Raw genomic sequence first — 12,225 nt, 5'->3', positions numbered from 1 at the left:
ATCCGTCAGCGTTAACAGTGTCCTGTCCTGTTGGAATGGTAAAGAGATAAGGCTTATTAAAGTTCTTATCTTTGACTTCAATAATGTGGTACATGATGCAGGTGCTAATAAAAAGAAAAGTAATTTTTCTTTCAAAGACTAGAAATAGTGGATTTAAACTTTGTGAGAGAGCATTAGAGAGGTATTTTGTAAATGTAAGTCTGTGCGCAGTGGATTAGGGTCAGATGGCAAAGTGCTTGGCCTTCTCCTGCCTGGATACAAACTCCAAGGCTTGAATGTCAGCCCACTTTCTGAGCTGTTCTCTGTTCTGTCACCTGCTGAACAGTAAATTGGTGATTCAGCAGCTGCTTAAGGAAGTAATGGGGTGCCTGTGCTGAAGAAGGGGACAAAATGGATGTTGCAGGGGGAAGTAGGTGCGAGAGCAGAAGAACAGATTCATTACTAGGAGCAGCGTGGTTTCGCTGCCTTTGTTGTCACTATTTTCATCTGCCTACGGAACCCTGTTGAGGAGCAAATGTTGTATTGAGCAGGAGTGTACAAATACAGTGAGTCAGGCCAAATCAGGTTTGTGTTTGTTAAGCTTTTGGAGTCTACACAGAAATACATTTGCAGGGCTGTACTGAGATGGTTCTGTTTTACAGTACAGTGGCTCTGGTGTCTTTTAAGCTCCTATCAGTATGAACCTTAGAATTATTCTGACAGGATCTGCTGTAGTATTACTGGTTAGCAATTTGTTGATGTGCTTTCATACATTGAAAAGCAGTTTGTATTCCTTAACATAATGTTTTACAGGGTGCCATAATGTAAGATTTACGAACTGGTAGAAAGAATTCCTTAACTGTATGGGTGCCATAGGCTCTTTTCACTTCCTCTGTTATGTTAAAGGAGTATCAGCATTATATTGTGTTGAGGCTGACTGTGTCTCACTATATTTCCTGTGTCACATTTTTTTTGTCCATTGTCAAAACCAGAAAACTGTACTTGAAGATAATTTTGTCACCTACATGTAAATGGAGTTATCTTCCAGAATAATTTCTCAAAACATTTTCTAAAGCTTTATTTTTCAGGGAATTAAATATTGCAATTCAGAATTAATACGGAAATTACTAATCTTTTGAAAAATGAAGGTCCTGTTTTGTGTAGCATTAGTTTGTTAACCTGTGCTGAGGACCAAGAATGATCTTGCATAAAATTTTTTTTTTTTTTTTACAAAGTCTGAAATGCGACTTCAAGAAACCAGTAAATATTCTGAAAACTTTACAGAAAAGCCTGATCGCACCCAGACACCCTTTTTTAATTTTATTGCAGATCTCCACATGATGAACGGGTTCTTCTTGTGAAGACTCAGAAGTCACTGTCACAGTCTTTTGAAAATCTCTTTGATGAACCATCATATGGCTTATTACAAGTATGTATTATCTTTGAATTTTTTATTCTGAAGACATATATTAAAAAAAAAAAATCCACCCTACCATGTCACAGGAATATTCGCTGAGTATGATTTAATGCCATTGTAGAAGCAAAAATTCTATTTATGATATTGTTGTTAATTATTGCCAAAAATAATGCCATTGTTGAAGCATTGACTGTATCCTAATCCAAATGCTTACTATGGAAAGTACATTTAATTTTAAGTTGTTTTCTATGATGTAATAATTTCTTAACTTTTCTGTGGTATTATTTCAAACCTATTCAAGTTCATGTTCTCTGTGATTCTATACATTTGGGTACAGAAAGTTTTAGAAAAGGGGGAAAGGAAAAATTTTAGGAGTTACTGAAACATATTATTTATAATTTCTAAGTTTTCCTTGACTAAATATTATTTTCATTGATATTTTCTGAAACTTTTGAAGGGATGATGGAAGTACAGCAGCAGAGAGGACAATATTGGCTAGAACGATGGGGTTTTTTAATACTACAACTGCTTGTCATTTGGTGGAGCTTATGGACTTGTGAAAGTCAGCAGCAAAACTTGAGTGACTTAAATGAGGCCAGAGTGTTGACCCACTGATCTGTTTAATTAAAGAAAATCTTCATGAATTAATTACATTAGTTTCTGTATTTAGTTGTCAAATCAAGATTTGTGTGAAATTCCTAGCAGAGTACATGATGGTTCAGACTGTTTTTTCTCTCTCTGTGAGGGTAGGGAAGCTGGGCATAAGGTAGCTGTTCTGTGCTATGAATCACTGTTTAGTAAACAGTGGATCTGGTCCACTTCTATACTTAGGTCAGTACTTACTGAGACCACTGGTATCCAGTCTTTCAGATCAATTAGCAGTATTATCTTCATACTTAAAATATGTTTTTTAATCATGTGATGCTTGTTCTGTATTACTACCAATACATGAAACTTAAATAATTTTGAGATCTACAGTACTTTTCCTGATGCTTTGCTTTGAGTAAAAGAGTTACAAATATATATATATTACAAATATATTATAAACACAAATGTTTGTGTTTTGCTTGTTTTCCTTGTTATAACAGAAATGGAAGAAAGATCCATACATAGTAACAATGGGAAAATTTTCCAAAGTCACAAACTATATTGTTGGTAGTTTACGTTCAAGTGATCCATCAAATCAAAGGCGACCACCATCAGAAATGGCAGACTTTCTCAATGATACCATTCCAGGGCTGAAGATAAATCAGCAGGAAGAACCAGGATTTGAAGTCATTACACGAGTGAGTCTATAAATTAATGATACAGATGCCTTGATTGTTTTTATGCACTTCTTTAAAAGAATGGTAGGACTTGAAGCATGATGAATTATATTGTTTATGCAATTGTGGCATATTACCATTTATTCTCAGGAGTTAAGACCATCATCAGTTACTTTTGAATATGTCATTTTTATGCATGCAAATGCAAGTTTTCCTTTGAAAGGAAGTTTGTAATTAATGAAATGGTGACTATAAGTATGTTAGAGGCACTGCCTTTAAAAGTGACTGATTTTATGTTCAGTGAGGTCAGTTAGAGCTATGCTAAGTAAAATTGGAGAAGGCAGGTTAATAACCAGCTTTCTTGGCTAATCATTCCTAACATTTCAGTTTCTTTTTCGGTTACTTTTACAATTAAGTAACAAAATACTTAATTGGATGATTAATGTCTAGGGTGTATAAATTACAGATTTATGTACGATTTGAACCAAACCTAGAATGAACTTATAACTGGATCATGAATCACTGTGGACACCTATTGGAGTCTTTTACAGATAGGTGGAAAAGGTTTATTTTTAAATGCTTGAGATTATTTTTTAAGCAGCTTACATATTTTTAAAACATTAAACTGTTTTGTATGGGGGATTTTTTGAGTTCAAGCTAGTGTTAATATCTATGCAGCAGTAGCTGCATGAGCTATGTAATTCTAAGAAGTTGCTGCCTAGCACTTAGTTAATTTATCAATGAGAAAAAGTATAACAAATGCTATATATGGAAAATAACATTGACCTATATGTCTTAATCTGACAAATGCCTTGGACTTCTAAAGGGTTGAAACACAAATTGGTTTGGGGGTTGCTATCATAAAAATATTGTTAGGAAGTGAGGATTTCCTGTCTGCTGAACTCTCCCATACTTAGACATGCAATTTGGGAACTGAGAGACTAAGCACAAACTGAAACTTTGGATGGGTGTTATAAATTCTGAAAGTACATGGGGTTTTTTAAGAGGCTGTGTACCAAAACTGATCTTTCCAGTCACATTGTTCAGTCTGTGTAGGGAATCCCATCTCTGAACCCAAGCTGGTTTTCAGTTCTCTCTTAAGATGCACTCGTGTATCAGGAATGTGTTTGTGAAGTGGAGCTCCTTATTGTCTGTGTTTGCTGTGTTGCATTAGTTTATGGGAAGCTAGCTCAGAGGCATTTGTGGAGAAGGTTATTTAAAATACACTTAGATCCTCCAGAATCTGAAATATTAAGATGTATAGCCAGGTCCTCAGCACCAAGTGTCTTACTCTAAAGATCTGCTTGTGTTGGCCCACACTACTTGCTCATGTGGATGCAAACTTAGATCCTTAGAGTTGCTGACTGAGGTATGTGCATGTGGAAGTGTAGTTGCACTGAGTATAAGAAACTGGCAAGCTTAGTACCATTTCTGCTGTTGTTTGCGACTACTGAAGCACTTCACTGGGATTCATATAATGCCTTTGTGTGTGTTTCAGATCGACTTAGGGAAACAGCCTGAAGTTAGCAGAAGAGAGCCTGTGTCAGCTGAAGAATGGGCTAAGAATATGGACTCTGAAGGAAGAATTTTAGATGTTGACTACATAAAGCAATTGATATTCAAAGGGGTAACTTTTTTTTCTAATTTCAGCAAGACCTCTGACTTGATTCTGGCTTTTACTTTTCTTCCCAAACCGCAGTTATGCTGTTTTCATTACACTTGTAATGTTTCATGTAGAACTTTGAGCATGACCCAGACATTATTGAGAGACTTCATAAAGCATGGTTTCATGCCAGTCAAATACCTCAGCAGTCTTGCAGCTATATAAAGTGCTACAAGGAGAGAGATCTTGTGGCTAGCTAAAGGAAGTGAGTTGAAAATAAGGAAGCTTAAGTGATAAAACAAATGAAAGTGGCTTTCAGGAAAAGACCAGTGTTTCAGTGTTAGGATATTTGGTTTATTCTTTTCCCTTAAAAGGTTTTTTCTTATCCTTCTCCAGCAAAACCTTCTGGTTTTGCCCAACTGTTTGCTGGGATTTGACCCTCATCAGAGCAGTGCTAAACACTTTTGCTGATATTTTAATTGAACTGAGGGGTTATGCAATATGAATGTGAATTTAGTCTCAGTGATGGAAATTTTGAAAACTAGTTATGTCCTGTAGCTTTTCTACCTAATGTTACTTCAGTATTTCTGTATTTTGGTGGGAATCTAGCTGCCTTAATGCATTTATTGTGTACCTGCTGATGCATGTTTGCAAGCAGAAGTAGAGAATGATAACCCTGATATTACTGGTTTTTAAAAGACCTATACCTACTAAGTAATACTAAGTAATATACTGTAAAGGGGGTAGGGCGAAAACGAGGCCCTTTCTGGTGACTGTTCCTTAATATTTGTGTTCCGGATGTGCCCAATTAAGGACCCTTCCACAATCACGAGAATTACTGCAAAGCCTTTCTTCCTGTAGCCCACTTTCCTGTCATCTCTTCCCATTGCCAGGAGAGTGAGTGCTCTATTTTACTTATGACTAAAGATCCCCAAAGTGGGGACTCTCATAGCAAAAGTTCCTTATTCTTATGACTGTACTGCAGGAGTTGCAAGAAACTCTCTTGATGAGAGCAGGATATGATTCAGCTCCATACATTTTTATCATCTAAAAATGTTGAGCATTACTTGGAAAGATTTCTGACAAGCAGACTTCTTGAGTAGATGCTAGTATTTTTGACTGAAAGATTCATTGAAGGTTGGCCATGTCTTGTGAGATGAAAATATTTGTTTAAAAAAACAAAAAAATGGAAGACTAGTCATCAAGATCACTTTGTAGGAAGACCAGAAGTTTGATAATTGTAACCAGAAGCAGCATTATATTTATATACACAAACTTTAAAGGTACTCTGTTTTTGCTTCTTAAAGTCTGTGATGCCTTTTAACAGTGAAGCAAAAATATAGGAAGAAAATTATTTTCTAAAGTTTCTTTTTTTTACCTAAGTGTGAATCCAGTGCTTCTACAGTTTCCTGCTTAACCATACTCTTTTCCTCCTGTTTCCTCACAGTGTGATACTGTAGTCAGGACATGAGACTTGGCTGTAATGTAAAAAGAAATCAACTTGAAGATGCTACTTTGAGAAGTGTTGTATCACTCTAGGAATGTTTCCTCCCAGCATGGAAATACTTACTGTTGATGCTTCATTTCCATTTTTCCATAGGGTCTCTGCCATACTTTGAGAAAAGAGGCATGGAAATTTCTTTTGGGGTATTTTCCTTGGAATAGTAGTAAAGAAGAGAGAGCAAATCTGCAAAAAAGGAAAACGTGAGTACAGTGACTTTTTTTCTTAGAAAATAAATTTAAAAGCTGCATCTTTTTTGACATAGTGATGTAGAAAGCCTTTTGAAAGACAGCTGCTAAAATTGTTGAATGCAAGAACATGTGACATTTTTAAAAATTGCTATACTCAAGACATTACGTAAACAGGGTGTTGTTATTCCATTTATCTCAAAGAATAAATGGAATGAATGAATACTTATATAAAAAAAAGAAATGTGGCTGTTTGATTTCAAAATTGTCTTTCTTCTTCAGGGATGAATATTTCAGGATGAAACTGCAGTGGAAATCTGTCAGTGAGGAACAGGAAAAGCGAAATTCAAGATTAAGAGATTACCGGAGTCTTATAGGTAAATTCATGTTTAGAAGCCTACCTAACTGCACACACACTTTTACAAGTTAGTATGAAATTGAAAAAAGTACCCTTTTGAAGAGCCTGCATGAAGAGGCTCTGAAAATGAACATATTGCTCTTTTCAGAGGTGTCTAAACTTGGTTATATACTTAATATTAAAACTTTCTCAACTAGAGTAATTCAGAGCTTTACATATCAGCGTTACAAACTGTCTGGCTTTTTAAACTTCCTTTACTTAGCAACACAAGACTCTTCATTTTGTGTTATGTCATGATGTGTTTTTACTGGAAATGTTAAAAAAATGACATACAACAAGAATGTGAAAATGTGTCTGTTCATATTTTGTATTTTTTTATAGGGATTTGTGTATGTGCAGACTGACTTCTGGAGTTTTACCCCTACTTTTAAAAATTTCATCAAATTATGCTGGGTATTAGTTTGTGTCCTCAGTTCTCTTCGGTAGTGAGATTTGGGCACCAATGTTTAGGATTACTAAATATTTTTTCAGAAGATAGGCCAAGATTTCTGTGTTATTCTGAGAGAAAGACTAAACTTATTTCAGGCAGTTATTCAACAGGCAAGCTGAAAGGGTCAAAGTCTAGTCTTGGTAGATTAATAAACTACATTTTTAGAGAATGTTAACAGAAAAAAATAATATTCAGAGTTCAAAAAAGGCCAAATGTTTCTGTGGAAACAATTATTTTAATTTTTAAGCATTTGAAATGTATGTGACAATATTAGGGTTATGTAGTAAAATAGATCCAAAACTACAAAATACTCCTTTTATCAAACTGCATTCAAAATTTTGCAAAATTTCAAAATATATTGGTCTTGAATTTCACCTTATTAAAGAGTATGCAGTGTGCTTGGTGTGTTTCAGGCATCAAAACTGCCTGATGAAAGAGGCACTTTCATCTGCTATGAGTTACAGGAACTTTGTTAAACAGTATTTATAAACGTGCTTTTATGAACTGTCACAGTGTCTTTGAGCTGATCATGTGGGATGTTTCCAACTATGGCTTGTGCTGCATCACATCAGTATTCATAAATGGCATTGTAGAGTTAACTTGCATAAAATTGTTTTTAATCCTCTTAAGTGTAAAACATTTTTGCTGAATTATAATCAGGAATTTTTCCATAAAATGTATTATCAAAGAAAAGGCAGAAAACTTTAAAATACGTTTGTAAGCAAATTCTTTCATTGCAGATAGGAAGGATTTTCTTTATTTTAAAATATTCTTTATTTTGAAATGGCATTCAGTTATGCGGTTGTCTCAAACACTTCAAACCTTTGCAATAGTGTTTGAGGAAGAAATCATCAGCTTAGACATTCTGAATTAATTTGATACTGGCTTTGTAGGACTGGTTTTGAAAGTGTTTTTAAATCTGGACTGTTTCCTTAGAAAAAGATGTAAACAGGACAGATCGAACAAATAAGTTCTATGAAGGTGAAGATAATCCAGGACTGATTTTACTTCACGATATTTTGATGACCTATTGCATGTATGACTTCGACTTAGGTAAGTTGTGTCCCTCTGAATGTGAAAACCTTTTTAGCTTCTGATATGCAGCTTTGCTGGTGTTAAGTCCTACTAATAGAATTGAACTTGTATTGATTACAATGCTTTTTGTAAATGTTTTAAACAAGATTTCATATTTTATAGTATTTAATAATATAGATAACTTTGTTCTGTTTTTCTTCCTCTCTTCAATTTGATGCTTATCTCAGCCATCTGAACTCATCAATTGTGGTGGGACTGGGAATTAAGTGGTAGCTTGTCTTCACCACAGACCTCTTGTGAGGTTCCTTTGTTGTTTTTGGGGTTTTTGTGTGGTTTTCATTAAGTTTTTTGGTTTAGATTTTTTTTGTGTTAAATTTTTTCATAGAATTGAAGTAGGCTTGCTTTTCAGAGTTTTAAATGGATTTGGGTCTTTGGAGCTTGAGTGTTATATATATTTTTAAGACTGATATATCAATAAAAATTATAAGCCAGCTGCCACTGCTGTAATTAAAGCTCAGCATGCTGAACCAACTGTTTGTAAACATGGTGTTCTTGTGAATATTTTAAAAGCTGGTTCTTGGGAAGTGCACTTAGCAATCTGTCAAAAATTACATTTTAGTACATGCATCTGTTGCAGAGGAAACAGCATATAACATCTTGCTTTAAACGCAGTGTTAGTGTGATGGCTAAGTCTTGGTTTCTTGTTAATTGTCTTGGGAGGGAGGGAAAAGATACTTGTAGTTGGTTCCCTCTCCACCCTGGCATGACATTTGGCTGTTGTGTGCTTTGGAGTTTCTTTGGGTATTCTGTATCAGAAAAGTTTCGGGATTCTGAAAGGCCACTTCATGCCAGATTTTGAAAACAAAAAGTAAGAATAAATCTTTAATGCTAGTAAACATGCTGCAGAGCTCTAGTTCTTTTGGCTTTTGTTCTCTCTGAAAGAGAGTCTTGATCTTTGGCTTGAAGAAAGAGAAAACTGAAACTGATGTTTTAAATATGTAGCTCTGTTTCACCTCTTTCCACATTTCAACATTCATTAATGCACAGTGACATTATAGGCAAAATTAAAGCAGATTCACCACCCACTCTGTTAAAAACATTGTTTAGATGGCTTAAATGTACGCAGTGGATAAATCTTCTGTTTTGTAAACAGGCAGGAATAGTGGAAATACAGTAAATTTGACATAGTAACTGTCCAAGGCTTCTCTGCCTTGGTACAGTGCTGCTCGTAATCTTTTCACAACAGCTTTAGAGGGGTCTGAATAATGCCACAAACTGCCAGATAGGGGAGGGGACAGAACAGCTGTTAGCAGAATATTTTTCTGAATTAATTCCATAAGTCTGCATTAATGAGATTGGTTTTATTAATAAATAGACTTTTAAATTGTCTTGAAAAGAATTTTCTCTGCATTTAGTTTTAGTTAGCTGTAGCATTAAATATGTGGGGAATAAAACTTCTTTTTCTTTTAACATTTTAATTATTTACTGTTTGCTGTTACTTATTCTATTTTTCGTCTCGCAGCTGCTCCATATTTTCAGTTATTTACTCTAAACCTCTTTTCAGTTACACAGTTACAATTACATCATTAAGAAATAAAGTCAGCCAACTGAGAAATGTTATGTTGAACCAATCATTGATGATAGATATACACATAAATGTGTTCTCTTATTTAGGGAGGTCAGCAACAATAGGGCAGTAGATAAGCTGACACTAGCATCAGTGGTAATAGGAAGAGTTGGGAAGAAGGGGAAAAACCACCTGTAAAAATCATTATCCTCTACTTAAATGGACTTAATTGCAAACAAGAAAGCTGGAAGAGGCATTAAAAAACTATAAAAATTTGAAAAACTTTTTTTATACAACTAAAATTTTACAGCTGTGGATAAAAATGATACGCTTTAGTGGGCATTTCCTTCTCCAGTTAAATGAAATCTTTTCTTGAGAGTGTGTGAGTACTTTTCTTCATAAGAACTGTCGCAATGTGTTTTTCTGCAATTGCAACTCAACATCTCTTTAAATTAATTTGAGAAGAAAATCTTCATTTGGGGGTGGGTGGGGGAGTGGGAAAATATTCAAAATTGTTAAATGTCTAGAAGAAAGTAACCAAGTACAAATAGAAAGGAGGCTATATACAAGTTTGTATTTGTGATGGTGCAAGGTATAGACTTAATCTTAAAAATATCAATATATGCTCCTGAGTTGTAAATAGGAACATTTTTACTAAAAATCTATTGTGTACAAACTCAGTTTGTACATATTTTAACAACTACTGGAACAGTGTGTTTGCTTTATGTTCTCTTTAGATTGGCAGAAATGGCTGATATATCTTATCAGACCTCCTGGGTGCTGGTGCCTATTAATAAAAATTTATCTTTGCTGGTAGTTAAATTGGAGAATTACAGTATCTGTATGTGCTAACATTTGTTTTATTCAGTCTTTCATCACACTTGAAAAATTACGGTTTAACTGCTGAGTTTAAATTCCTATTTGCTTTTCCCCACCTTTTCTTCCTTTTCTCCATCAAGGTTATGTGCAGGGGATGAGCGACTTGCTGTCACCTGTCTTGTATGTTATGGAGAATGAAGTAGATGCCTTTTGGTGCTTTGTATCATACATGGATCAAATGGTAAAATGAGACTTTTTTAGCCCACATAAACAGATAAGCTACAGATAGTATTTGCGGTTAATTTTACTTTATAAATTTCATTGGCTTTTTTGAATTCTTTTAAAGCAGTCATTTTATATTTGGAGTCACTACGCTTTTGTTGATTGAGGTTATGGTGGGTTTGCAATAGTATTGCTGTACAATGCAGACATATTTGGCTCCTTAAGTATTCCAAAGTAACCATCGCAGACAAATTTGTATTTATCAGGAATCCTCAAGCAGGATTTTGTTCATGATAATGGTTTCATGTTATACCTGCCTTTTGGCTTTTGTTGAATGCAATTTAGTCTTCCTGCAAACTGAAGCTTTTATGACTTGAGTGTGTGGCAAAAGAGTGTGTGACTGATATGAAAGTAAAAGAAAAGCTGGGTTTTTTGTTTGAGTGCAGTCATGCTGCTTGGAAGTACAGAGCTTAGGCCGATTTAAACTATCATTTATTACATACAAAAATGTTAGCAAAGAAATACAGTTCATTGCTTTAGTTAAACTTCTCACTAAAAGGCAGACATTTCATTAGATAGAAGTACAGTTAAATATCCATATATTAAATATCTAAAGGGTGAGAACCACTGTTGCAATAACAAAACTTCTTTAAAAATAGCTGCGAATCTCAAAATTGAGTTAATAAAAATGACAGTGCTAATGTTTTATTCCACACAGCATCAGAATTTTGAAGAACAGATGCAGGGTATGAAGACACAACTAATTCAGCTGAGTCATTTGCTTCGTTTACTAGACAGTGGATTTTGCAGTTATTTAGGTAGGTGTATTATTCAAGCACAGTAACTGAAACAACTTCCTGCATTCTGTTCCTTACCAGTCTAAATATAATTCCAATATTATATGAGTACAGGACTTGTAAATTAATAATGCCTGAAAGACTTCAATAATTGCTCCATGCTTATTGAAAAAACAGGGTCATCCTGTTAGCAATTTAAAAAATATGCTATACTCTGGCAAATATCTTTGATTCTGAAAGGGGGCTGCCATCTTAAAAACTGGTGGTATGAGCATGTACCTGTAAAGCGTGGGGGTTTTTGCCTTTTTTTTTTTTTTTTTTTTTTCACCTGTTGTCTGAACCAAATTTGATGCTTCTGAAATGTCACACTCTTATTCCTAGAATCTCAAGACTCAGGCTACCTTTATTTTTGCTTCCGGTGGCTTCTTATCAGATTTAAAAGGGAATTTAGTTTTCAAGATATTCTTCGACTCTGGGAGGTAAGGAAATATTTCATCACACAAACTCCAGCAGTTTTTGGACTTTAGAACAAAAAACATGGATCATTTTGCAAAGTGTTTAATGCTCTGATAAATTAAAAAAAAAATTTAGTTCAATGATCTGAGGACAAGTGAGCATTTCTTATGTCTTTTTAGCCTAAAGAACAACTTGGGAAGTTAATGAAAAAATACTTACTAGAGCTTATTTGGATAAATTGGCTTTTGCAAAAAGATTTGGACAGGAGCCTTCAATTGAGACTCCTAAGTGCAAATAGTAAGTGGAGAGTACCAGTGAACTGCTAATGGAAAACAGCTCATGATAGAAGAAAGAGCATTTGTTTGATTAATTTCTTCGTATTAGTGATTCTTTATAGATTAAGTGGAATGAAGCACTGTCGGGGTAGTTTGTGTTAAAACCATGAGGAGGATGATATCAGAAGATTGTTAATCATGGTGATAAGGCCTTGTGATGCCAGATAACATTATGTAAAACATCAAAATGTTC

The 12,225-nt window shown here is 34.6% G+C and overlaps 1 protein-coding gene across 1 annotated transcript in view; it reads left to right on the top strand.

Annotated features, from left to right (window-relative positions):
* The window catches only part of TBC1D15 (TBC1 domain family member 15), a 34,711-nt gene that overhangs the window by 17,008 nt on the left and 5,478 nt on the right, over positions 1-12,225 (top strand). Inside the window, exons 6-14 of the mRNA XM_082280469.1 lie at positions 1,309-1,408; positions 2,485-2,682; positions 4,160-4,288; positions 5,865-5,968; positions 6,236-6,330; positions 7,738-7,854; positions 10,363-10,463; positions 11,163-11,262; positions 11,623-11,720. Of these exons, the coding sequence (XP_082136595.1) occupies positions 1,309-1,408; positions 2,485-2,682; positions 4,160-4,288; positions 5,865-5,968; positions 6,236-6,330; positions 7,738-7,854; positions 10,363-10,463; positions 11,163-11,262; positions 11,623-11,720 (1,042 nt within the window). The remainder of the gene's footprint in view (positions 1-1,308; positions 1,409-2,484; positions 2,683-4,159; positions 4,289-5,864; positions 5,969-6,235; positions 6,331-7,737; positions 7,855-10,362; positions 10,464-11,162; positions 11,263-11,622; positions 11,721-12,225) is intronic.

Source organism: Coloeus monedula (genome assembly GCF_965178545.1).
Source record: "Coloeus monedula genome assembly, chromosome: 4".
In the NCBI taxonomy this organism is placed as follows: Eukaryota; Metazoa; Chordata; class Aves; order Passeriformes; family Corvidae; genus Coloeus; species Coloeus monedula.
The sequence above is the reverse complement of the archived record's forward strand: the minus strand, read 5'-3'. Positions and strand labels throughout refer to the sequence as shown.